Genomic DNA, 27947 nt, shown 5'->3' with positions numbered 1-27947 from the left:
GCATAAAATAGTCCACCCCTCAATCACTCTGCACAATAACCTGGATCAGCAATACCTCAACACACAGACACACATTTTTCACTGGTTGAAAGATCCCCTATTTGAATTGAAATAGATGTATTACTGTGGATGAAGGAAAAAGAGGTGCAGATGGACTCTACAATCCCTCAACACGCTTGATACAGAATTCAACACGCAGCATCCACCACATCTTTTCCTGTTCTCTTATTCCATTAAGCACCCTGCACACTGTTTGTACAGGTCTGTCTCTGCCTGTGTGTCCCTGGCTCTGCTTCAGTGGCGGTGGGCGATCATTAGAACTGTTTGCTTCTGGCAGCCACTCAGTGGTCCGAGGATCTCGCTGTTGTCTGGAAAGCCTGGAGCTCGGAGCGGCAGCCAATCCCACCGGACTACAGCAGGCGCGAGTCACGGTCCTTGTGCAATGATTGGTGCATTGTTTCAAGGCACTTGCTGCCTGGCAGATTGAAGAAGAGGGAAGCATTGAAAGAGTGTGATAGGAAGAGGGAAAAGGTGAGCGAGGGATAAAAAAAAAAAAATCAAGTGGCTGCTGCTCTCCTAGATAACAGTAGTCTTTGCCATTGTACTTTCAGTTTTGGAGGACGTTTGATGAGATCTGGGTGATTATGTGAGCGGAGGTGCACTTCCGTGATAAGGTCTCTCTGAAGGAAACGAAAAGCTTCATCGTATCAAACAAAGTAGAGGAGACCTTGCATTTTTCTGGGACCCAATGATGTGCAGTGATGATGTATGGATAATATATAATCTATATTCATTCTGTGCAGTTTGTTTATGTGTTGTGCCCTGCTGCGCTGTGACTTTGCGAGACAATGGGCCATATGGAAATGTGAGAACACTTTGTGACATGGATATCCCCTGTTTCCTTACTCCTCAGGACATGTGCTGTCGCATCCCATTACGGTGCAGCAGCACAGGGAATAGAACAGGGCCTGACAGACTGAGATGAATTTAGTTGTAGCGATCTTGTCTGGGATAAGCTTTAATAGATTACATTTTATGGTGATGTGGCCTGTCCCTTGTCGCTCAATGTGCACTTATCCTCTGAGCTTACACATGCATGGCCGCACACACAAACACACACACACACAGACACACCGCACAGACCCAAACAAACATGCACGCCCACTCCCATCAAGACTCTATCTGCCCCGATCGCTCTCTAACTGTCTATTGCTCTGTCTCTCACTTGTCGCTTCATCACAATATTATGCTCCCGTGTTTGGGTTTCTCTCTCCACCTGCATCTTTCTCTGATTAGATTTGCAAGCTCCCTGAGTGATGCGTCTGTTTGCCTTGACATTAAGGAGTCAGTTGGGGGAATGTTAACGATACCATAATTGCATAGATTGAATACGGTGTTGTTCCGATTCGCCCTTGTCTCTTCACTCTATTTTTATCAGGCCAGGCCCTGAAGCGACAGGGTTGTTAGCAGCTAATGGTGGCAAAGCAACAAAAGCCTCAAATTACATTTGGCACAGGGGATTTAATGGTTCAATAAAAATCAGTTTTACCCGCCACTGCCCTCCTGCCCACCCGCCCTGCCACCAGCTCTCCTCCACTCCAATGGTCTCTTTCCCCCTTCACACATCTGTGCAAGTGCACTCCAATCACACTCTCGATATAGACTCAAGCTTTTCATGGCCGCGCTCTGGTCCACGCTCAAGATAGCTTTTCAATTAGGGCAATTGGCTCCCGATGATGTGGGTTTAACTTGTTGATTTCTAGCTCGGTCCCGCACCCACCTGTACTTCATGATGGACTTCTTTTGATATGGGCGAGTACCATATCAAATCCCAATCTTTTCCCTGCCGGGTCAGAGCCTTAATATCATTGCTCTTGAGGTGAATCGTTTTATTCTGGCCCTGGGTGAGTGACTGCATGGTTTCGGCTGTTGTACTGCGCCTGGGTGACCTTGATGAAAACGGTAGAATTTCTCTTTATAGTTACCATTTGATGTATAACATGTTAGTGTTTGTAGCACAAATAACACCGAGGGACTAAATGCTCAGCCAATGGCCCCACAAATTCAATCAGACGAATTTTATCGTTCAAATGCGATGCTGATGATGTGTGTAATGCGGATTTTCAACAGATTGCTCTTGTCATGATATGAAGGCAAGAAATAGCTGCTGCTTCAATTCACCTTTTGGTGTATGGTGGAGCAAAAACTGGCATATAAGCGCTCATTCAAACCTTTTTTTTTTTTTTTTTTTTTTTTTTTTTTTTTAACCTCCCAGGGGAATGCCAGCACCTCACGTTCCAGCCAATCATAATTTATTCATTAAAATCCGTTATCTGATTATCTCTATTAATCAGCGTTGTGTGTTCCGGTAAACAGAGCGTGAGGACAAAGCAGAAATCTACCTGAACTTGTTTCCAACTCCTCACGCCTGCGGCACAGGAAAAGAGCCAGCAGATGAGTATGGGCGTCGATTAAGAATTTATAATGTGAGAAGTGGGGGTGGATAGGGCCCGTGTACCAGGGGACGCTAAACAAAACAAGCGAGTGCCAAACATGGAGCCAAGCCTCTCCCCAAGCCCATGAATAATGTACCAGAGGAAAACACTACATTCTGTTGTCGCACCGCGGCGGTAAACAGACAATTAACATAATAACACACACACACACACACACATACACACAAGCAACGCAGCGGAGGTGTGCTCTTGCCCTGCAGAGTAGTGCTAATTGTGACAAAGCTCTGCAAATGAACTGGACGATGAGGGTGACCCACAGGTGAGGACGAAACCTCGGAAAACAGCATGAAACAGGCAAATGGATGGGATTTTTTTTTTCTTTTTCTCTTTTTCGCCCCCTTTTGCAGACTTTTGGTTCTGTAAAGCCGTCCTCCAAAAAGTATCTTTGTTCTATATTTATCCTAATGCCCTCATTCTTATTCAGTCCAGGCCTTCCCATGGATTTCCTAATTCAGTACTTATTCGAATGGGATTCTCAAGGCTTCTCTCCTTCAGCTGCAGAGTTAGCTTGGTTATCACTAGGCGGTGGTATAATATCAGTGATGTTCTCCTCATTTATTTGGGTTAATTAAAGCATTAGTCCATTAATCAGGGTCAAATTTGGGGTGGGTGTCTCTTCTCATAGTGGTGGGTCTATAGGTCATTGTTCACATACTGGAAGCACCATCTTCTACCTTATTCAAAGTTAAATATATCCAAATTTCCAAAAAAAAAAAAAAAAAAAAAAAGAAAGCTGTTAATCCTCAGATTGAAGTGGTGCTCAGTGATATCTGGCATACATGCTTGCAACAATAGGATCAGAGCACTATATTAGGTTACCTACCTGCAGATCCACAATTTCCATCGTACCCTCAAGACTCCAGACCAACATTAAGCCATTTTAGCAGGAAATACTGCCCTCCGTCTCAGGTTAAGAGCCTGGTTAGAAGCCACTGGCTGACCAACAGGCAACAGCAATGACTCAATATGTTGATAGAAAACATCATCCCACCGTCTTGCACCAATCAGGATGTTTTCGCCTCCAGGAGCATTGATTGACAGCGTGTGTTTCCACACACTGCAATGTTTGTAGCATTTATCTGGGCCCCACAGCCTCTGGAGTGTGCTTTGGCCTGGATCAGCAGCTTCAAATGGGGCTTTAGTTGTAAATTAGAAGGTAGCTGTGATACAAGGGAAGAGATGGATGGTCGAGTGTGTTAGGTTTAAGTCTTTTAGATACAGACCTAGGCACAGGTTCCCATGGGGAGCCAGTAAAGGTCAACGATGTTAGGGAGGCGCATGAGAAGCCAGGAGAATGTTGTCCAACGCACCTTCTTGCTCTTTCTCTCTTCCTCCTGCCCCGAGACCTGGGACTGAGGACTGTCTATGGAAGGTCATTGAGATAAGGTGGAATGGTGTTCTGTTTGGGAGATAGGGAACTGCTGCAATTACTGCCGCGTCAATGAAAAGGCCTTTAAATATCGGCTACCCACCGAGGAAGGTAGGCGGAGATGGCTCCAGCCCCTCATTCCCCTGGTGCATTTCAAAATAACGCCCATGTTAACAAGTCATTTAATTCTTTAGTCAGGTTAAAACCATTTTTTCTGTTAATAAGTGCAAATTTATGCAGGTCCAAAAAAAATACAAAGCAATTTCAGTCATTTAACAGCCTTTTATTGGTACACTTTCATTTAATTGTCATTTGTCCTTAATTTCATTATCAGTGAGTTCTAAATCTAGATCAAAGAAGACCTGAGAACAAAAACAGTCATCGAGATGACAAGGATAACACACAGTGCAGTTCAGGAAGCATTAATGGATGCCAGCAGTCAGTCAGCAACAAACTGGAAAGTACATCATAAAAAGCAATTTTCTAATTAGAGAATGAGACAAAACGAGAGATATCATTGCTCCAAAATAATGAGCGAGACAAGAAATACTAATTTAAAAATGTTTTGCAATATGTTTCATTTGTTGTTTCATTTATGCTGCCAGAAACCAGCTCAGAAGATCAGAACGTATGTACAAAAATATTTAAAAATATCCAGTGCTGTTATCTAGTATTATAATTACTGGACTTGTCAGGTGACATTATCTTGAATATGGCAGATAACCCCACTTAGCATTTCCAGAAAATTAAAACAAATTGAGTTGCAATGTGGAGTTGAACAGTTATTAAGATAAATAGGTTTGACTGAATGTAAGATAAAAGATTTGAGATGGACGTATTTTGCAGCAAGATGTTTTCTGCGCTGTAGCTTCGGCTTCCCAGTAAACGTTTTGATGTTGAACAGATTTGAATAGATGATCTGCACAAAAAATATTGGAAAAATGTACATATAGTACCAAACTCAAAGTTGCCTGTAGTCATTCACTCGCCCATGGCTGCTGCTAAACATACACTTTTTTTTTTTTTTTTTTTTTTTTAAATATGATATTATGTGACAGTAAAATTTCAGATTTAAACAGCCTAGGAAACTCTTTTGAGCTGACATTAGAAAATATTTCTGTCCTAATTTCACATAATGGTGCAGGCAGCAGATAAGCATGACCACGGATGTTTTCACGGTTTTCACTTTGTCGTTACATTTCGGGTGTTCAGGCCGTCGTGTCAACATCTTTTCAATATGAAAGTGTTTGCTGGGTTGCTGTGCAGACATTTGATTTAATCTCTCACTGGCAGAAGCTTAGTGTAGCTGCAAACACAGCAGTGCCATAGGTCTGTGTAGTGGCAGTGCAAAGGCACAAATAGGGCATTATACAACAGATGATTGCACACACACACACACACACACACACACACACACACACATAAAGCCCAACTGCGGATTCTTTCACTTTATTTGATTTTTCACATCATGTCTGTTTTTCTGTCTGTCTATCTCTTTCTGACTCACTCTCACACCTTAATCCAGGATCCAAGGTGAGGAGATACCTGCCTTTAGCTGAGTGAAAATTGCATTTACACTGACATGGAAAGGCAGGTCCATCCCCGGAGTGGAACTAAAGTCTGGCTGGTGCTAGCCGCTGTCCAACAGCTATTCTCATCCAAATCTCCCTTGAGGCTGCAGTTTTGCAGCTCACTTTTTTTTTTTTTTTTTTTTTTTGCATTTGAGCAGCTTGTTTGAAGACGATGTGTCGCCACCACCACTATGGCTCCACTGAGCTGTTTCCTCATTGTCTCACTCTCACCCTTCCTGCGCTTCTGTCCTTTATATATGTAAGTGGATGTGACTTGATGTAGTGGAAATGCTGCATCGGCAAATTTCGCTCCTCCTCTGTTGTCTGCTTTCATTGAGTTTAATGAGATCACCTTCTCTCTAGTCGCAATTAGAATATACTTGTGGGATGTGTCGGGATTTACCCTTGGCTAAAGATCCCCGTCCTTTCTTCCTGATGCAGTGTGTGTGTGCACATGTGTGTGTCTCAAGGTTATCGTTCACGAAAAGTAACGAAACATTGAAAACTAGGTGTGAAAAAGCATTTTTGTCAACTGAAATGAAAATAAAAATGAAAACTACACAAAAAAGATAACCAACGGAAATTTGAATGTGTGTTTACAGCACATTCCCATTCCCAGGTTGACAAATGCTGTAGTTTGGCCACGCCCCTTTTGTGTTTGATACCAATGCTAAAGGCACCCTTCAACGTCAGGATGAGACACATCAGGCTTTCTCAGGCTTTGGTTAAGGTTAAGGTTAGGGAGAGGTTTAGTTTCAGTGACGAAATGGAAACTGGACATGGTCTCGGTCACACCCAAAGGTCTTTTTGGAAGTGAGACTCGAACTTGGGTCTCGTGCTTGATTGTCCTGCCGCTTAAACGATCGTCTTCCGCCCGGACCACCAGCCTTTACAGATTTCCTCACTCTTTATACTCCATCACCATCCCCCCGCGCCTCATACTGATGCCAAAGGCTGCCTTTGGCTCCTAATGGTTGCCTGTCGTGTGTGTATCAGACGCAGAAGGTAATGTGACCAGGCTGAAGTATTTCACATCCTGGGAATGAGAACGGGCTGGTGTTTACAAAACCCACTAAAATAAACTAAGATTAGGGAGAAAATGTCTTTAGTTTTCGTCTTTCTCAATTTATTTCATACTCAAGCCTAATATTTTGTGCGGCAGTCACGCCAGCGGGTTCCTCATGCGTCTGTGTTGCCAGTCCGTCCACGCCTGACGTCACGGCGGGCGAAAGTGGAGAGAAAGCGCCAGAGTCCCATTTGGGATTACTTTGAATACGACTGTGTCTCAGAAAAGAGCAAGGGCTTTGCAGTGGATGGCGATAAAATATGTGGAACACTTCTCAAAGGGAAAAATCCCAGAAATCTAAAAGTCCATTTGAAAAGCTCGCACACGAAGGCTAACCTAGTTTACCTTGACAGCTTTCTGATTGGAATTCATGAGTGGAAGAGGTTCGAATATATTTTCCCAGTACGTACCGAGCCTAAACCGCTGAGTTCAAAATGATTTGTTCGTTCATTTTTACCCGGCACACTACCTGCATCTCACCTCAGAGGCAGAATTACACACATGTTGATCTTAAGGCTGCACCTTGTGTAGACTGTTGACATATTTGTGCCCATATCTACATATTATATACTGTTGTTGTTGTTGTTGTTTTTGTTGTTGTGTCTAGTTATTGACGCCCTTCTTTTTTAGTTGTCTTTTGTGGATTTTGTTCACCTGCCCTTTTTGAATCCTGGCCCTTGACAAATATCCCACACTGCAAAAGAAGACTAAAACACTGAAACTAATAAAATAAAATTAAGCAATTTCAAAGAATGAAGACTAAGCTAAAGTAGCAAATCCACTTTAAAAACTAATTAAAACTAAACTGACACTGAAAACAAAAAGTCGAAATGAAAAAAAATATATAAAAAGTAATGAAAATGCAAAAACAACCAAAAAAAAAAAAAAAAAGCATAAAACTATGAGTGTGTGTTTACATGTGTTTAACTCCCCGTGCACCGACTTCAGCAAGGAAAAACTCTCTGATGAAACCATATTACCATCATTCTCCCATGAAATTTGCTGTTCGCCAACCTGCTTTTGGAGCAGATACTCGATGATGGATTCAGCATTGCAATGCAAATATTTAAAATTAATAAACAGAAGAGCTTGCACTGTGTGCTGGAGATGAACACATTTTGCATCATTACGTCATGTTTTACCATTCATACCGGGGAGCAGCAGCCACAGCACAGATTCTGTAAGGTTTTTCTGACCAATCAGAGGAGAAACACAGACTCTCAGACAGGATGTGGAAAACATGAGGACAGAGGACAGGGCCAATTTCACATAGGAATTTACAGTCCATAGTCATGTGCTGTACAATGTCTGTTTTTTTAGCAATAAATGACAAGCAATGAGGGACACATACTGCATTCGATGCTTTATGACACTGAGTAAATGTCATGCTTTTTTTCTGAGGCAAAACAGAGCGCAGGCTTCTTTACACTCTAGCTCTGACATTTTAAGTGCTATCATGCAGTGTTTCGTCATGCCTGCTGCAGGTCATTACAGTAATGATCTGTGGCATGAACATTCATTTTTCTTCTATCTATGGTTCAACTTGTACCCAGTTCATGAAAAGCTTTAACACTTGCTGCTCCAAAAGCCTGGCACAGTACAAATGAAGAGTTCACATGAGCAGTGACAGCCACCGTAGTTTAACTGACAAAAACTAATGGATATCTACTTCCATGTCGTCTGAATCCACCCACCTGTACAGCACTTCTGCAAAGAGGTAATCCCTAAACTTTCAACACTGTGTACATGCAGCAGTCCACTAACCACCTCCATCTGCACACTCACAGACTTAAACCCTCCCCCAACATCTCTCCATGCTTAGACCTCTTACAGGAATACTCCAACATTAAGGGCAAAACCCCCTTTTTGCGACTGAGACAAGACTTTCGATGCCACTTTCACCCCCGTACGTCCAACCGTTCAGCTCCCATGGACAGCAGTTTGTGTTAGCTTAGCATAAAGAAAAATGAAAATTGTCTCAGAAAATCGTTATTTTGCCCTCAACATTGGAGTAATCCTTTAACAGAACAGTTAGAAATGGAACACCATTAGCCATGAAAAAAATATATATATTTGACATTTATTGGCAAAATCTTGCCAATCTCGTCAATTAGTTAATCAATGCTCAGTAAATAAATAGCAATAGATTATAAATGAGATAAATCAGTAAAAACCAGACCACAGACTTTGTTAAAGCACACTTATTAAAAATATGTTCCTAGGAAGGGCTTAACAGAGGCTGATGCAGAGGGTTGGGGCTCAAACAGAAAAAAAAAAAAAAAAAAAAAACAGTGACTGTGGAGTGGCTGGCAGAGCCTCGGCTGGGGACTCACATGGTGCACATATGATGCCAAAAGAGCTGATATGCACTTGGGAGCAAATCCAGAGCGGACCTTAAAGGTTAGCAAGAGTGTCTTAAAATCAATTCTAAACCGCATACGGAGTCAATGAGGAGGAGTCATGTGCTTTTTTTGGTTTTGGTGAGGAGTCTGGAAGCTGTAGTTTGGACAAGCTCAACTCACTCTGTCGACTCAGACGTGTGTGAAGAGTTACAGTAATCCAAGTTTCCAAGTTTCTACTGGATAAAACTGAGCTGATCTTGGATAGTCTCCTGATCTGAAGAAAGGGTGACTGGACAAGACACCAAGACACCAAGATGCACAGGTAGATAATCAAACAAACTGTAATAGCGCCACCTACAGATGCTGAAACTTCATCAGTAGAAAATCCAAGGAAAAAGATGTTGCAGTAGCACCCACATTGTTTGACTGGCAGATGATCTCTGCGGAAAATGACCGTTTAGCACTAGAAATTTCACCAAAATAAATCGTTAATGACAAAAAAAAAAAAAAAAAAAAAAAAAAAAGATGATCTCATGGATCATACTTTTCAACCTCTCTGAAATGAGAAGCAAAAGTAATACTTAGGACTTGGTTAGAAATGCATTAGGCGATTCCCTCTTAAGTGGAGCTGAGTGCAGAGCAAATCTTTGTACCCCATCCCAGTGCGGCTGCTTTACTCAGTTCTCTCGCTGTAATGACACCTTGATGATGGCACTAACCTCCTCTGAAGAGACTGCCTAAAGTCGTACTCACCGCCGTAAAGTGACCAATTAGCTCAGACCCCTGAGACCCATGTAGCTCCAAAGCTGTGACATGGCGACAGTCACCGGGGGCACGCTGGCAGCCTCTTTAGTCTGATGGAAATAGGAATGACCAGCAGCAGTGGCGAGAGGTCAAAGGATCACAGACAAAGAGCCAGATAGTGTCAATGTAAGGGCAGAGGGGACAACAGCAACAAGCATGTTGGTATAAATCACACCCTGAAGCCCTAAATCCCACAGAGTGCCATGTAAAGAAGCTTTGAGATGGGAATAGAGAGTCAAAGTGCATGTAAAATAATAAAACCCTGCATACCATTCCATAAGTTAGTCATTCAGTTTCACCTTTAGTCTTAAAATGTGGAAAAAATGGCTCCAGCGGGGTGAGATCATTTCATGTTTCCCACGCAAATCAAGGTGTTATAAGGGTGTTGTGGAATCAGATGTCATTTTTGAATCTGGTGGAGTGACTGATGGAGCTATTTTGCACAATATGTTTCACCGTCTTGTCATTTGAGTCTAGAAAATTGCAGAAACTGCAACAGGAACAAGTGCGATTTCACTTTCAGTTTCATTTTAAGAAAAATAAAATTTTAAGGCTGGCTGTGAGACTAAAAGATTTGTGAAGAGGGACATTTATTGCATTGGAGGCAGGTGAGAGCAGATCTTACATTTTCTTAGTATATCTTAGTAGTCAGTATGCATTCGGAGGGCTTGCTGTAGCCATGCTAGAGTGGACAGCAGCCCAAGCTGTTTTCCCAAGCTAAGTTGGTGAGGTAAATCATTGATTGCACGGTCCAACTAGGAACAAGCACAAAAATCAATCAAATCCCAGTCAATTGCTTCAAATCTCCACGTTCTAACCCGGCTTTTCTTTCAGAACCTGTAAAGCTTGCAACCAGGATGATTCTTGCATTCTCAAACAGATGTTAAAGACAGCAATTAGATGAAGGTCAGCAGGTTGTTTATGCTATTACTTTGCTTGTTTTCTAATCTCTGATGAATGGCTTGTCGCTCTCTCCCTCCTCCTCGTTCTCTCCCTCCCTCTCTCTCTCTCTCTCTCTGTCTCCCTGTGGTCGCTGTGTACAGTAAATGGGCTGGCTAATAACTCTCCAGTGGTTTACAAGGATGGCTCCCAGCTAATCACTTTTTGAGACATAAGCTTAAAAGTGTGTCCTCTTGTCTGGTGCTGGTCTGAGCTCAGTTAGGGCTGTGGGTGTGGATGGAGATGGATGAGGATGGGTTATATACTCAGGTTAGCCTTATCTACTCTGCTCATCTGTCTAGTTATTCCAATAATTCATGATGTAAATATTTCCTGACAGGGAATTTTGACTAGTTCACCTGTGCAGCCTTAAGCAGGACCTGGGTCACACAATTTGCAAATAATAAAAGCTGCATTTGTTTTAGGCTGCTCGGGGAAACAGATAAGACTTCAGGATTGATAGCTGTTAATAATAAACAAAAAGTATTGACAAAAATGTAGAAGTAGTTCATTGTTATGGCTAGTGTGGCAAACCCCACCCATCTGGTACTTCAGGTAAGTGAAAACTAACAACAAGTATTTTGCTTTGTGACTTTTTTGTCATTACTTGGCCCCATCTGAATGATGTGCAGTAGAGCCTTTATTATATGTAAATATAATAAAGACTTTTGATTTATCAGTGAACTCATAACTAAGTGTATAATTAACAAGATACATGATAAGATTTTTATCAGTTGTATGCAATGTTGGAAATGCGTTGTTGATTTGTTCAAACCCATTTCAATTGCAAATTTTATTGCAGCTTTACATTAGTATGTACATAGTCACTATGGTACCTTTGGTGAGTCTATAACTCAATCAGGATGCTAACAGTGCTTGTAAATACTAACACAGTTTAGTTTTTAATTCCTGCCATTTCCTGTTCTGGTGGCATGGTAATCTATTAGCAGGTGTTTATCTATGCTGCATTTATACATCTATCCATATAAGTGTGTGTGTGTGTGTGTGTGTGTGTGTGTGTGTGTGTGTGTGTGTATGTGTGTGTCTATGGACTTTGTGCATATCTTCATGCCTGCAGGGTTCGTCTTGGCATTTCAGTATTTTTTAAGTCATACAAACATGTCACCAGGCCAGATCACCTCCACTGCCTCATGGCCCGGAGAGGCATTTCACTATAATTGTGCTAAGGAGACAATGGATTGACAGCAGTCTACTGGCCTGTTTAACAGATTAAATGGCCGAGGAATTGAGTGCGGGTCCTTTGGGATTTCATTTGCTCAAAGCGAGCTGAGATCATCTTTTTTCACCTTACAAAGACTATTACCATTCTCATCATGACCATCACCATCATGGTGGCAATTAAAATGCTGCCTGTTTGGTCCTTCTCTCTGGAGTGATGCCAGTTATTGAGGAATACAAGCCTCCTTTCCCCAAGACACTATACAGTATATACATGTATTTATATTCTGTACTATATATGGGTTTATTGGCATTGGTCCCACTGGACCCCCTGTAGTTTGGGGGGGTTTGTTGGCTATAGATGGGCCATTCATTGATCAAGAGGTGGAGGGGGGATGGGGAAAAGCAGAACAGCCACAGCGACTTGGCTATGGTAATGCTTCACTAGATCGATTAAAGGGATGTGCGTCTGAGGCACAAGAGTGCTCCAATAAATCCTCCATCCCAGTCTTGCTCTCCTTGAAGTAGCTCAGATTCCACAGCGTGGCCAAGAATGTGAAGAGCCCCAGACAGAATACCAAACACCGGCTGCGGACATACGCACTGAAAGTGCATCACTTAGCAGAATGTTAATAAAAAGTGGAGGCACTTTTTTGCTTCTGGAGACATTTTCATGTTCCATTAGCAAATCTGGACACGATGCTTGCTGAAAAATAACCTGCTAGTTTGCAACCACAGCAACAGAAATTATGTTGCTTTTTTGCCTCTGTCTTTCATGGGAGAAATTAATTTGAATTATTTAAAGGAGAAAAAAAATCCACACTTAAACATTTGAACACTGTTAAAAAGCTATTGGTGATGCAATGTGTTTTTCTGTGCTGATCTTTAGTAGTGTGTTTTTTTTTTTTTTTTTCTTATTGGTGTGGATAACTGGCCAAATGCAAACAATGTGATGTCTGTTGAGTAATTTCCAGAGCAGCTACAAAAGCAAGTTTTGTCAGCTATCTAAAACATCAACAGTGGAAATCAGGTTTTGGTGTCAGTACTCAGTGTTAAAGATCAAGGGCTTCTTCCTAGAGCTGCCATTTTTTGCACCAACAATCAACAATCATAGAGAGAGATTAATCTATCCCCCAAAAGCAATGTAGCTGCATGTTGTGTATGAATAAGGGAAAAGAGGAAAAACAATTTTTAGCTTAACACAAAAAGAAATCAACACTCTACTGTGTGTAAAAAAACAGCTTTTATTGTTAAATAAAATTGTTATTTTTTTCCCAATGTGAAAAACCTTCGCTTCACTTCACTGCATGCTGAATGTGTCAATGCATTTCGGTCTGCTCTCTCAAAAGTCATTCTAGGAAATGTAGGAAATCACTAACTGAAGTTTCAGCACGTGAGACAGGCAGGCTGAGGAAAAATACTGAACATCATAAATTTATGCTATGACCATGTAAGAGGGTCGGCTGGAGGATAGCTGGCTAGACAAAAGAACAGAGCCTGCATGTTCCCGGCGGTGTTTAGAAATACACAGGTGGACGTATCGACTTTAAAAATGTATAGGGTAGAATTTTAATAAAGTGAATATGGGACAAATCCCAGCAGGTGGTGTCTCTTTTTCTAACCTTTGTCCGGCAAGGTTTGCTGAACACACATTCTTTATCTGGCATGCCCTGCTTCCCATTCATGCACTTACACACATTCACACCTGGGAGCTGTCCCGCACAATCACAGTCTTCCGCTGCCGGACACTGCGCAGCTCTACCGGAGCAAGTAGGTGCTACCACTGCAAAAAAGTCTTAACAAGTCACTTAGTCTTGCATTCAGTCTTAAATTCATTTTTTCCCATTAAATAAGTAAAAAAAAAAAAAAAAAAAAAAAAAGGCCTTATTCTGCCGTGTTTTAACATGTTCATACTTGCAAATGGGATTATTTCATGCCTCCAGCAGATTCTTTCATTTTTACTCTCATAAATTTAAGAAAAACATGATTTTAAGACTGAATATGAGACTAAATTATTTGTTAAGATGGTCATACTTCATCATGGATCCTGATGTGTGTGGTTAGTTTTGGCGCACCTATTGATTGTCTTTCTTTGGCGATGTTGCTCTTCTCTGTTAATTATGTTTTGAGGAAGCAAAAAACGTACATGGTTGAAGCACAACGTTTTCAAATCAGCAACTCCAAACTAGCAGAAATGCATATTTGCCTGCTGTGTACAGTAGAATCACACACACACACACACACACACAGACAAATACATGGAGCCGGGGTGTGTGATGAATGCCCTGCTGGCCTGGGAGTCAGTCCGTCAGTTTTTGCCTGGGAGTTCATCAACAGCCCGATGAGATAAAAATGACCACCAAAGCCATTACAGTTTTATTTGGTGCAGCCAAAGGATTAGAGGGAACGGATTAATATGGTAGCAGGAGGCCATAAATATACAGCACTTTTCTTCTCTTTGCCCCTGCTTCTAATTTCCTTCTCAGATCTGCTAGATTTGCCCTGCTGTAGCCCCAGGGGCCTTTTGCAAAGCAACGAGTTTCAATGCAACATGACAGAACAGGCCATTAGAGACAATGATATTTGTAGACATTGCTAATGGTATCTTAAATATATTTAGGCCACACGTCGCTCTTGATCAGGCTTTCATGTATTCCTATATCAAATTGAGCTATTGGTTAACAAAATTGCTCTATAACTGAATGACTAACACATCTTTAAAACCAAGTAACACCGCCTGACCATTGTTCTCGTCTCTATGATGCTTCCAGTGTGAAGTTCGTAATAACAGATTATTTTCAATGCACTTCACATTTGAGCCTTTGCCTTTACCCGCTCGAGTGAAAAATGATGGATTTCATGTTTTCATGTTTGTCCTGGATGATGTGTGTGGTTTGACAGGGCGTGTGTGTCTGCGTGTGCGTTATCGCGTGCACGTCTGGGTCGGTTCACTGCCTCCCTGCTGCAGGGTTCAGCTGGAACCAGTCAGCTTGTTGCATCATCTAACACAGTGATGGGATCGCAGGAGGCCCATTATGCTGTTTAGATGTGTGTGCTGAGGTGATTCATCTCCAAAGCTTTGTTGTTTCTCCTCAGCATTATTTGTCTTTGCTATGCAGACAGCGACATCCCTGCGACCCCTCTAGCATCTCATTCATTTACACAGCAGCAGGTTCGTGTACTGTAGGTACAAAGTGAAGGATTCATGATCCGGTCCGCTGCTCAAAGCCACTGGGTTGGAGAAACTCTATGGAGAAGCTTTTTTTTTTTTTTTTGCTGGTTATGTTAAATTTCCATTAATGAGCCGTACCCAGATACCTTGCATCATGCTCACAAGAAAATGTAATATTTACTGTACTCTTTCCTGGTGGTTGATCAAATCTCATATGAAAATTTAATTATGACTGCTTTCTTTCTTTCTTTCTTTCTTTTTTTTTAATCGTAGAAATCTTAACAGTTTGATCTCGACTGAAGAGGAGGTTGAGAACGTGGTTAATCATGTTCCCTAGTCGTCTGCGGCCAGCCAGAGTCCCACTGTATCATGATGTATTTGCTTTTGCTGATGAATGACCCCCCACCTCCCAAAAGTCGTGAATATTCATGCACCTCTGTGTTGATGTAATAGCACTTTACTCACAAGGAGACCACAAGCCCCTTACTCTCCCAAGGAAGGAAATTGTTAAGTCACGCAGGTTCATAAGCAGGTTACCATGGAGACACCTGGAAAGCACTAGCTATATCTCTTTGCCACTGAATCATAAATGAGAGAAGGCACCATGGGCCAACATCAGTGGTTATTACTATCAGCTAATATACTCCATACATCATGGAAAGGACAGGAGATACACATCTCAAATCTCCTGTGTATCTGCATGTGTGTGTTTGTGTGTGTGTGTATGTGTATGTTTGTGGCTGTATACCCTACAGCTATTTATCACAGTGGGAATGTAAAGCTTTTAGGGTTACAATCTGTAGCACCGCTTCAGCAATAATTATTTCATTCCAGTTAATTTGTTGAGTTCACCCTGTCTGCGCTCCCTCGCTGCAGCGCACCGTGCTGTCAGATTTTGTGTTACTTCCCCTGAAATTGCAAACTCCTCGATGGCATATATGACTTCAGCGGTGGCCTCGGCTCACCTCGACGGAGAGATTGTCATAAACACCACACAGAGAGAAAATCAAATAGCGACTGAAAGGTAATTGAATGATTCAATATGTGGAGCATACACCAGTTCACATTCATTTCACCTCACAGCCGAATCTCAAATTACAATCTGCAAAGGCCCCCGAAGAGACCACAATTGTTTTATCCCTCTCTTCAAATGAAGATCTACTTTAATCACATTGTTCAAGTAGAATGCACACTCTCTGGGAAAGCTGCTATTGGTTGTGACACCTGCGCTAAGGATGGACAAGTTGTGACATTTGATATCAATGCGGTACAATTGCTTCCGGCTTGAGAGGCAGTGGCCGTATGTCTGAAAAAATACTTTTCGACAGGTGGAACAGAAGTGAGAAATCTATTAATGAATTAGGGACTCAGTGTGGCCATGATTACATTGCTGTCTTGTTGTCCTTTTTTTTTTTTTTTTTTTTTTTTCTGCTGGACTGATGACCGAAAAAATTAAGGTTAATCTCGGTGTAATTGAAAACAGAACTCCCGTGGAAGGGACTGACCCTAGAGGTTGCTCGCACGTTTGTCCACAAAGCAGTCCAAATAGAGAGGACACAACCCCCGGGCCTAATCCAAAGTTATGACTCTGTTTCACCTCTCAGGCAGTGCTAGCACACCCACTTTGTGTGATAGCCAACTGTTATTGCTGCACCAAATGACTGCCCATTAATCCTGTCTCCCAGCCCTGCAGCTGAATCATACTTGAGGAGCGTGGGAGAGAAAATGTGGTGATAGTAAAGCAGGACCTGGACACACTCCAGGAGGGCCGTGTGTGTAGGTGAAATCCTCATGCGACCTACAGCATAAAGCCCTCTCAGGTCTTTCCCTGCAGACCAGATGCTGACTCTTTTCTTGGTATTCTGGTCATGACAATTCCGACTTAGTCACAAACAGACCAATTATAGCTGCTTCTGCTGCATTCAGAATGCGCATGTTGGTGAATGAACAGGTAATGAATGGTTTAGCGAATGAATGAATAAATGAATAGATAAAAGGCTCGGGTTTTGTCATTGTCTCTCTCTGCAGGCACTTGCTGGAAAGCAGCTTCCTCACCTTGCGTTGACATGAATATGAATGCCATTAAATGAAGCATCTTAACCTTTACTCTGTCGTCTCATTAACACAGAGAGAGTAGAGAAACAGACTCCATGTTCGGCGCTGATTTCTGGTCGCACAACAAAATAACAAATCTGAGATGCCTTTTTTGGAATAGTTCAGTACATCAGCAACCTTCGGAATTGGCATTAATCTCAATCTATATTTGTCTGTTTAAGTAATCTCCCAAAGGAATATATAAAGGATATTGCTTTCATTCTTTATGTTGACATTACAGCATTACAAGATCACAATAGCTAAATGCCTAAATTGTGATGAAAGCATAAAGAATGAAAGGAATTATTTCCCATTCCAGTAAGAATGAATGGGAAATGACTCAGAGGATTCCTTAAATGTTTGTTTTGTGTTTCTCTGCACAAACATTTCTATATCATAGCGCTGGGAGGTCTGCACAAGAATATGTACTCCCAGGAGGCATCCTGAAGTCACATTCATCTTTTCCGTCTTTCCCTATATGTCTAATGGGGATGTAGGCCCTATATTGATGCGGTATCAGGGGATGGATGAGAGAACCTCTTGTATCTCATTTCTTGATGTAGCAAACAGTGGTAACGGCCCATGAGTATGTATGAGAATTACTTATTTACATTAATAAATGCGGAAATTCTGTGGAATTCCCTTTTAAGATCTCTTCACTCCTAGTTTCTCTCAGTTATTTGCTCAAAGACATGCCTGCTTTTTGGCTCATTATCAGTAGCCCTGCAGCTAATATATTAGTGATGCTTCAGCACAATATTCATTAATTTGATATTCACCATGTTTTTTTTTTTTTTAATCAAACAGTTTTGTCCATCTGTTGCAATCCCATCAATATTTCTGTTCAAGACACACCCCTCTGATATGACAGTTTTAGTCAGAGCTGACTGAGGAGCCTGTGCCTGACAGCTGAAGCAGAGCCATGCCTCTCCAAAGAGTCTGCCTTATTTCCTGCTTCAAATCTGCTCTAATGGTTTCCCCCTAACCAACACAACCCGTCTGGAGGAAACAGACTTTTGTTGGCATGGCAACTGTGTAGGACTGTGTTTAATTTCTCTTGATAAGTAATGCTAACAACACTACAAAATAATGCTCAGGAGGAATAGGCCTTTTAAGTCCCAACCATGGCAATCACTTTTGCAGAATTATGTTTTCTTTGTTTATTATTTTTTTCCTTAATGTCGAGTAAAGCTAATATATTCAAACCTCGAAAGCAGCTCCAAGAGAGGCACGTGTACAAGGTCTTATTAAATGTTTCTTGTAAGGGTGAGGAAATTGGTTTATGACTCAGTGGATATTGTGCATGACAGCACAGTCACATCAACTCTGACATACACACACAAAAAAAAATAAAAATAAAAATGCATAGAAACACAGATCTGATTCAGTTTCTAAAACCTGGTGATGTCCATTTCCTGTGGTCATTCTGTCTTTGACCATTTAAGCACTGACAGGACTGCCAATAATTACAAAAAAATTATGCAAATCCACGGTTATGCTCGTCAGCAGTTCCTCTGTGCTGGGGCCAAGCTCAGCAAACTGTCCTGTGGGCCAAAGTCATTTCATTCATAGTTAATTTTCAAGTGGCCGCCTGTTTAAAAAATAATAAAATTAAAAATTTAAAAAAAAAAAAAAACTATCCTTCAAAGGAACAGAGTTAAGGTATTATCTGATGAATTCCACAGTTTCAGTGTGTAACCCAAAATTATTGTTGGTGCTTTTTATTTTAACCCATTTCTAAACAGATATGACAATAATCTCTCCTGAAGTGAAGGGTGGAAGCATGTTTAAGCGTGTTGTTCATGCTGTGATTTGCCTGGTGGCCCCGGGTCAAATACTGCTGTTGTGTTTTGGCCTGCAGGCTGTTTTGACATCAGTCTGCTGCAGCTTTGTGCTTCTATCAAGTAGAGCCTTGCACCAAGGAGTGAGTGGAGGAGGATGAGGGGAGGGGAGGCAGGGTAGAGGAAAGGTACAGCCACATACATAGGAGGCTGAAATAGGTGGTGAGTGCTGACATTCACCTGGACGCCCTCTGTAAGGAGAAGGAATAGGGGGGGGAAGAAAAGAAAAGGAGAATGATCCCTGCAAAGGTAGGCCAAAAGGAGAGAGGAGAGTGTGTGATTATGGTTACTAAGGCTACGGCATGCCGCCTCGTCCGAAGGGGAGGGGCTTGGGGGAAGGTCAGGTGGCTGAGGCACGTCCAGCTAAATCAAGTCTGAAGTGTGAGGTCCCTGGTGGCGCTGGGGCTGGGGAAATGTAGCTTTTTAGGCTGCTCGGGAAGAACATAGATCGCTTCTTAGAATGGGACCTCGCGCATGCCATGGCTTATAGCGCACCCTCTGGGCTGTAAATCCCTTTGATACACCACATAAAAAAAACAGATAAGAGATGCAGGAAGATAGGAGAAGAAAAGTTAAAAGATAAGATTTCTTTTTTGTGAGTCGCATGCTTTGAAATCGCCTTCTGCGGGATGGAGGTCACCTGGAGCCAGTGTTCACAGTATGAGAAAGGACCCCTTGAATAGCGTGCCAGACCTATGTTTCACTTGTCTGTCTGGCAATTGACACCAAGGCTCAAATCCTCCCTGACTCCATCCCTGATGTCTCTATCCTGTGACTTCTTGGAAACAGACTGCTAGCTTAAGCCGTTCAGAGATGAAAACGATGCGACATAAATTTCAAGGCAAGGATTCTTTCTATCTCTCCCTTTTTTCGCTTCTTCCTTCCACATATACACACTCGGCAGGATGAAAATCAATAGCCTTTCAAGTGTGAGTCAATGCAGAAACTAATAGCTAACAAACCCCGGGCTGTAAAAGCGCCAATGGCTCCTTGCACACAACGCTTGTAAAGTGAAGGGATCACGCTTAAGCATCCCATTGCCCTGTGTCACTTATATAGAATCACCCTGCGGGATAATGAAACACCCAGATAGCTCCAAACAACTCTGTCTCTTGCAGCTGGGCACCACATCAAGCGAGGAGAGCCAAACCGACACCACGACACTGTGGCTGGCACAAGAAACATAAGAATGGACAGAGGAGCACTTGTTTAACTTGATTAAGAAATTTGGCCATCTTTCTCTCCGACATTGATTGGACTGAATGTCTGACTAAGCAGCTACCCATTAACTGTAAGGGCACTTTATGGGCGTCCACATTTCATCTTGGGCAGGAAACATCCCTCCCCTTTAGGCTCAAAGTGCTGATTCCCTCACACTGGAGGGTGACATGATTGAAAGCTGAACAAAACAGACTTCATTTGGAAGCAAAGCCTGCGTAACAGCCTCATTATCTTTATTATGAACACGTATCATCAGCGTAGTCATCAGCATCAGTCTCTATTAGCAATAATGGCTTCTGGGTGACCTAATGGATAAATATGTAGGGGCCTGCAGCCCTCTTGCCTCCTTTGGAAATACATTTGCAGTGCAGAAATATGTTATCACCGTATGTTGGGAGATTAATTTGTATGATAGATTGAACACATTTCAGCCTGCGCATTAATATCAGTCGGTAGGACACATGGAGTTGAGTGTGTGACCTTACATGGGTCTTAAATGCTGACTTTGGCACTCTGGAAGCTTTTTTTATGATTAGACTTGAACTTTGACAGGGTTAAGTGCTGCCTGTGCTGAGTCCTAAGTGCAGTCAGTCACACTGGTCCACACACCCTGTAACATTCCCCCTCCGGGAAAATCAGTTCACTGAAGCCTAATCGCTGGCAAAGTTGCCACATTAGATATCGTTAACCACAAAACTTTGAATGTTCGTAATATTGACTACACTTCTGTGGAAGCAGAGAAGAGCTGATGACTGACAAGATATTACTAGATTAATGCAACAGTAGACCTAGTTCAAATTTAGAGGGAATTCTGGTTTGCTGCTAAATTTATGTATTTATGAGAAATGGATTGCTGCCCAGTTTTAATACATTTTGCTTTCCTCCATTCATATACATATTATAAAATGAAATAAAATAATAAAATAATACATTAAAAGGAGATCATTTTTTATTCATATTGACTGGAGCATGGCGGTGCCCACACCTTGCCAAACCTAATTGACGCCCATGCCTCCCTTTCTCAAAAGAACCATTTCCTCCAAGCCTTGCCTGGGCTGATTGTTTTTCCCAGGGAACTCTGTGGTGTTTATAATTGGTGAAAAGAAGATAAAGTCAGACCGGTTGTCTCTTTAAATCAAGCTGCAGTGTTGATGTGCCCTCAAGCTGAAATGGTAAGAACCATTTCCACCTCTGCGGCAGGGAGCCTGACCAAACAGGCGCACTAGTGCGCTTCAAACGTGACTCCCATTCCCTTGGTCACTTGTGCTCTATGGTCGCCTCCAGTCTTGGAGAGAAAAGCAATTTGTCAGTCTTTCTCTATTGGACTTTGTTTTTTCCTGCGCATCTCGGAGACATTATTTAATTTTTATTTTCCTTTTTTGTTCCATCCGCAGAACTCAGTGGCAGTCGCCTCAATCCATTTACCGCTGGCTGGTACGCCTATCTCCTCCTCTGCGTTGCAATCTGTTGATAACTCCACTTGCAAGCTGCAGTTTATTGTCTTTCGCAATGGGAAACTCTTTCCTTGCACGGGAAATTCGTCAAATCTCGCTGATGATGGGAAACGTAGGAGCGTTTCAACACCAGTTGCTTTCACCAAATTAGGTAAGAGGAAATCCATTTTTTTATCATCATGCATGTGATGTCAACGCTCTACTATATTGCTCACTCGGACATGCTTGCACACGCACACAGATTACATCAGTTTACTCTGCGCAACATGTTGATAGATACAGTACGTTGCATTTTATGTTTTTCGACCAAAACACAACTCTTTCCTGTTTCTTTTATTTTAATCACTGAAATCAGCATGTGTAAATCCTGTAATCATTTGCATTTCCCTGCTGCAGTTTGACTTTCTATAAACCCGAACAGGTTACTTTATTGTCTTCTCCTGAGCCTTGATGTGTTTAAAGCCACATGAGTTATGTTCAACAATACCTGACGACAGGCTGTCAACTGCAATAACAGTCTGATATTTGCGCAATGTCTAAATAAAGTGTGTGTGTGTGTGTGTGTGTGTGTGTGTGTGTGTGTGTGTGTGTGTGTGTGTGTGTTTGTGTTTCGTGCGTGCGTGCGTGCATATGCGTTTATGTGTTTGTGTGTGAATGTGCGCGCCCGTGTCCACGCGTCTTTTGATATAGCACTTAGGAGACTTTCCACTTGGTTTCCCTAATTTAATGTGTTGCTTTTCTTGCAGATGGGTGCAGCCTCGGGAGCGCCGTGCACTCGGTTACCATTGCTCTCAGGCACTTCGCACTGGGTGTAGACCCCACCGCAGCCTATTGGGATTTTGACCTGCTTGATGGGCACGGTGGTTGGCGGGCAGAGGGGTGCCACATAACAGGCTCCGGGGGCAACACGACCACTATTCATTGCACCCACCACAATAACTTTGCTGTGCTAATGGTGAGTAGCCTACAGTATGGTACCAGTGTCATCCATCCCCACCTTCTAGGACACCCATGCCCCCCTCATAGCGTGTCTTCTGCTGCTTAGGGCCTATTATGGATCAAATGCATCATTTTCACAAAGGAATAGATGGAGTCACGTGTTTAAGAAGCACTTCATACAGGGACCTTTAAAAGGTTGCTTTATTGTTGCTCTCCAGCTAAGGGAAAGGATTTGTCAAATGCGCTATGGGGATTTATTGGCTTTGGAGTATGCGCTACGCTAATTCCCCCCTATATCTTGGAAATGAGAAGTTGCGTGTGTTGTATAGCCTGCCACCTTTTTTCCAAAAAGCAGCACAGCAGCTGAAATAGAAGCGATGCTCAACAGAAGGAGCGCCTTGTCAGGAGCTATTCGCCTCCGAGCGCAAGTGGTGTACTAATTGGTTGCAACCATTGCTGAGCACAATGTTGGATTGTAAAGCGTAGCATCGGTCATCTATTTCGCTCAAGTTGGTCTCGACGTCGCCGAGATGCCTTCTCCTGACGACGTCCCCGTGTTCAAATTGATTTCATGAGGATAATACCAAAAGCGCAATGGCATCGCATCGCCCAGTCGTTCCATAGAGCCGCTGCGCCTGGTCCGCTTTTTTTGGATGAACAGAAATCCTCCGGATGTTTACCGAAGAGTGGGATTCGTTAGACTGGGAGGTCAGTTCTCGGTAGAGCATGAAAAGTGTTGTGCTTGAGATGTCGGTGCTTTCCGAGTTGCCTTTTTACCTGCATATTTTATGAAGCCGCTGTTCAATTCCGTTGTTGTTCGTGTGTGGAAATAAGCTGGCTCGGAAAAGCCGCATAGGAATGAGAAAGAGTAGGATACAGAGGGAAAGCGGCATAGAAAAAACGGCACAGGGTGCTCTGAGGGAAAGTGGGGTGTGTGCAGAGAATACTAAGCTGTTGTTAGATGGAGAGCAGATGTCAGATTGTCATTGTGTATTTATTTAATATCCAACCTGGGCTTGGGGAGGCGCACCGTCAATGGGCACATTGTGGCGGTCAGAATAAAGCGAGATCGGCAATTCGGTAAATTGACGTGGCAGCAGATTAATGATTTGAACTTCAGGACACGTCCGGCAAATGGAAGCCTGTGACAGAGATGGTGGCAAGCCCTTATAGGAATGTCCACATAATGGTTTTATGCGAGCGTTTGCGCCGGTGATTGCGCGTCTACTAATGCAGTCACCACACCCGCCTGGTCTCTGCAGTGCCCGAGAAAAGGACCCTTATTTACGGACTTGTGACATCATTCTCCTGTCGGCACCATCTACAGTATGATACAATGATGTCCCTTATAGCCCAGGGCGGCTTTTGCAAGTAGCCTACTAGACCTGTTGCATAATCTTCTCATGTCAAGCTGAGAGGAATCTCCTATTAGTGTAGGCTGCAAGTTGGCCATTTTTGATTCAGGCTATTTATGAGTATGGAGCCTCTATCAGTAAAGCTTTCATTCGTAAGCAGTGCAATTGAAGCTCTGACACAGCATTTAACTCCCTTCTTTGGTGTTCAAAATGGGAACTCAGGCTACAACAAGTTGCAGACTGTATCATCAAAGTTTCCTATATGCTGATAACACTGTTGCAGCTGCAGTGACAGTGCTGAAATGAGTAGGCTACAGTGCTGCTCTCACTTGACCCAGGTGATGTTTACATTTTCTGTGTGAAGCAATCCAAAGATTTGTACCTCAGTGCTCAGCTATTACTTAGTGTCACCTTCCCTACGCTATATGATACTGCTGTATTCCTCGTCAGATAAGATATCTGCAGTATAGAGTGAAAGAATCCTTCTTGTGGTGCATCTGTGATGTTGAGCAAACTAACATGGGGTTAGCCACAAAGCATGACAGCTTTGACAGATGAATAATGCAATAAGATCATTTCAAGGAATGAGGGAAAAAGAGGAAAAATGTCTGAGAGGCACAATGCAATCTCCAATTCCTGTTGATCCAGACCCTTTCACATTTAGTCCTTATGGGGCTTGTGTGTATGTGTGTGCATGCACGTGCACGTGGAGATTATTAGTCTACAAATAGCATGACAAACCAATGCAATTGTCCCAGGGGACTGTGGTTTGGGATATAAAAAGTATTTTAATGAGAATGTTTTTGACTTGGCTGAGGAAGAATTACATGGTAGAGAGTCTCCCTCCTCTGGATTTGTGATCAGAATGCCAAATAACTGACTTGGGATGTGCTATGTTGCAGAAACTCAGCAACAGCCTCTGAGTGTTGTTTGGGCATATATTATAACCCTGTCTGCAGTGGATTTTTATATCAGCTGTAGTAATAAATGCATTATTTGATTGTGCTCTCATAAGAATGTAAAGTGATTATTCACCTGTTACATTCAAGCTTAATATGTACATATTTTATATCTGGGCTATTTATGGGGAGACAGCATGCTTGTTGTGCCAACAGATGTTTCAGGAATTTTCTCATGAGCTGAAATTAACTTACAGCCCATAGAAAGTGGCTTCTCAGATTTCAGCACCAGGGACAGTTCCCAGTCTCCCATGCTTTTCTCTCATAGCCGCCCTCCCTCTCTCCCATCCGTTCCTCCGTCTGTCCCCTGTTCCTAGCAGGCCCGTGTTTGTCGGGGGGAGGGCTGACTCACTCATTTACAGCAATGCAGGCTCATCATTTGTCTTCATCACAGTGACACCCCACCACCACCATCACTACCACCACTACCCCACCCCCATCAGACGCACCTCTCTTTTGCAAGTGTAGTGTATGCTGTTGTTGCTGTTGTTGTTTTTTTTTTTTATTTCCAAGTCACAGAGGTAGCTACATTTTTTATGTCTGGTTGAGTTGTCTGGTTGAGATGGTAAATAGAGGCTGCGGATGGAGAAGTTCCTGTATTTGATTGCTGCACTGCTCCACAATGTTTAATATGCACAATCAGACCTTTAGGAAGGGAGAGAGATGTAGGGGTGGCTTGCTTTTGTCAGTATCCAATCATAACAAAGGCCTCAAGGCCATGGCCCAATAAGGGAAGAGCTATTTGGATATGTATTCTTATAAAGTGCAGGATATGATGAGTATGTGAATGTGGATTCCAAGAAAAAAGGAAGAAAAAAATACTGTAATGGCTCTGCATCGCGATTAGTAGTCTACAGGTGAGCTCTCTCCTCAGTGATTTTAGTTCTGAAGGCGGGGTGTCAAAATTCAGCATTAAAATTGGTAAATCGTTGCATATAATATGCAGGTAGTTAGAATGGATGAAGGCATCTGCATTTGAAAATAGTAACCTTATAGGTTTGAGAGAGAAGGAGGGAGATAAACAGACAGAGTCAGAGGAGTTAGAGTGAGTTGATGTGTACATACCAGGCGGACAGAAAAGGTTTGTGTCTTTGAAGCTAAATCTCAGCAGAGGAGGAGAATATTGCAGTCCTAGTGGCCAGGCCCCACGCATACTAATGCAAATCTATAATGATGGTAAAAACACAAATGATGGGTTTTGCCGCCTTAGTTGTCATTTGTAGGTTTCATGATCTCAATAAAAGGATGTACTGTTTTGAAATCAGGGAGTAGACTGTAACTCACTAGTTTTCACTGGCGCGCCTCCATCTTGGATCAAATCAAATGAGACAGGATTAAATGTTGATACATTGCCTCTTCCTGGCAAAGCTGACTACAGGCTTGATGCTAGTGTGACATTACTGCTGACTGGAGCAGACCACGGGGTCTTGCCTCATGTACAGTAGCAAGGAACAAGATCAAGTGGAGTGACTTGAAGAACATGGAAAATAACTGGCTTCGGGCTACACTTTGGTGGGCGAACAACCGAGGCTGTGTCTGCTTATTACGTGTATCAATTTTACTTTGTTCTTGGGTGCATCCCAAAACTTTTATTGGCCCTTCCCTCAACTCCATCACCACCAATGTGTCCTAAAAAGGCCGTAACATGGAGGAAAAGGGGGAAGAAAGGGATGAGAGTCGAAAAACCTGGCAAGCCATTTGTTCTTCAGCATCATAAATGAGATGCCACTCATTTATGACTCCATTCCAGGAAATATTGTCTAAAGAAATGTTTGTTTGTTTTTAATATATCAGAGCCACACTGGGTATTTTCTAGTTGGCCAATTATTGGGTATGCACACATGCTGTAGGTTCTGCAGGATGAGACTTGCTCATGGAAAATAACCTCCCCGCAATGTTCCAATCTTCTGTAACTCAGAAACTGGGTTTGTTTGTGTGAAGGTCTATGTTTCTGTAGATAGCATTCTGAAAGTTTTCTCATTAGTGTCTTGTCCACAGTTGCGCAAAAGGCAGACATAATGAGGCAAGCCAGTTTGTATTGTTCGCCCACGAGCAAGCCCTGGCCTCTGCAGTGTTAAATTTGCTTTTACCAGTGCTCACTACCTCTGAGACATTTTCCTACTGAATGATATTTGGTGTGTGTTTTAGGAGATGAAGGGATTTAACAATGATGATGACCTGTTTAGATATGCATAATAAGATTCAGAATTCATGGTACTGCCTTTGCCTTGGCTGTTGTTATGCATTGTTGTGGGTGGGAGCAAAGACAGGGCATGTGATGACAAATTGTGATATCATCAGAGGGGGCGATGCCTTGTGATTGTGTGTTAGGTGATAGTGGATACGGAGGCTTGTGTTAGAGGCTCAAAGTGCCACACTACACACACCTCTCAGCCTCCCGAGAGCCCTTAACATGCAATAGCCTTCCTGTGAAAAAGCAGCTCTTGTGGGACCGAACCTCTCAAATGTCAGCAGCATGGCTTTGGAACAGACCACACTGGCACATGTGCTGTATATTAACGCACAACAAAATTGCAAACTATTATCATTTACGTTTCCCCAGAAAAATCAGATAACAGATTACGGATTATGAGGCAGAAGTGGGTGATGATCACTGATAAAATAAAGGAATTTAGATTGCTCAGATTGTCGATACCATCAGTTTGCACGTTTTGTTGGCAAAGGTCATAGGAGATGGTAAAACTTTTTAAAATACTGTTCGTGTATCTGCACATTGAAACTACATACATTGAAAATTGTTATATTCAGTGTTCTGTTGATTTACTTAAACTACATATTCATTTGAAAGTAATCACATTATTATACATAATACGAGTAACAAGTGAATTCCATTACTGAATATCATTTTTAAGAAAGTCAGGTAATTACTGATTGATGCTGTATTGTATTACAGCGGTAGCAGTTCCATTCCAGGCTGTGTGTTAGTGTTGGTGTAAGGCTTTGTGATAATTACACAGCTTAAGGTAATTCTAAGAGTACATGCTAATGATTTGCAAGCCACTTAGCATCAGTTACCTTTGACCTGTTAGCTCAATTGCACTTATTTAAACATGGCGGCTTACAGATGAGCACTAATCCACATGTGTGGGTGTGTGTGTGTGAGTG

The 27947-nt window shown here is 42.4% G+C and overlaps 1 protein-coding gene across 1 annotated transcript in view; it reads left to right on the top strand.

Moving 5' to 3' along the window:
- The window catches only part of adgra1b (adhesion G protein-coupled receptor A1b), a 145261-nt gene that overhangs the window by 77397 nt on the left and 39917 nt on the right, over window positions 1–27947 (top strand). Inside the window, exons 13-14 of the mRNA XM_030070995.1 lie at window positions 21509–21719; window positions 22315–22523. Coding sequence (XP_029926855.1) covers window positions 21509–21719; window positions 22315–22523 — 420 coding nt within the window. The remainder of the gene's footprint in view (window positions 1–21508; window positions 21720–22314; window positions 22524–27947) is intronic.

This window comes from Myripristis murdjan, chromosome 15 (assembly GCF_902150065.1).
Source record: "Myripristis murdjan chromosome 15, fMyrMur1.1, whole genome shotgun sequence".
In the NCBI taxonomy this organism is placed as follows: domain Eukaryota; kingdom Metazoa; phylum Chordata; class Actinopteri; order Holocentriformes; family Holocentridae; genus Myripristis; species Myripristis murdjan.
The sequence above is the reverse complement of the archived record's forward strand: the minus strand, read 5'-3'. Positions and strand labels throughout refer to the sequence as shown.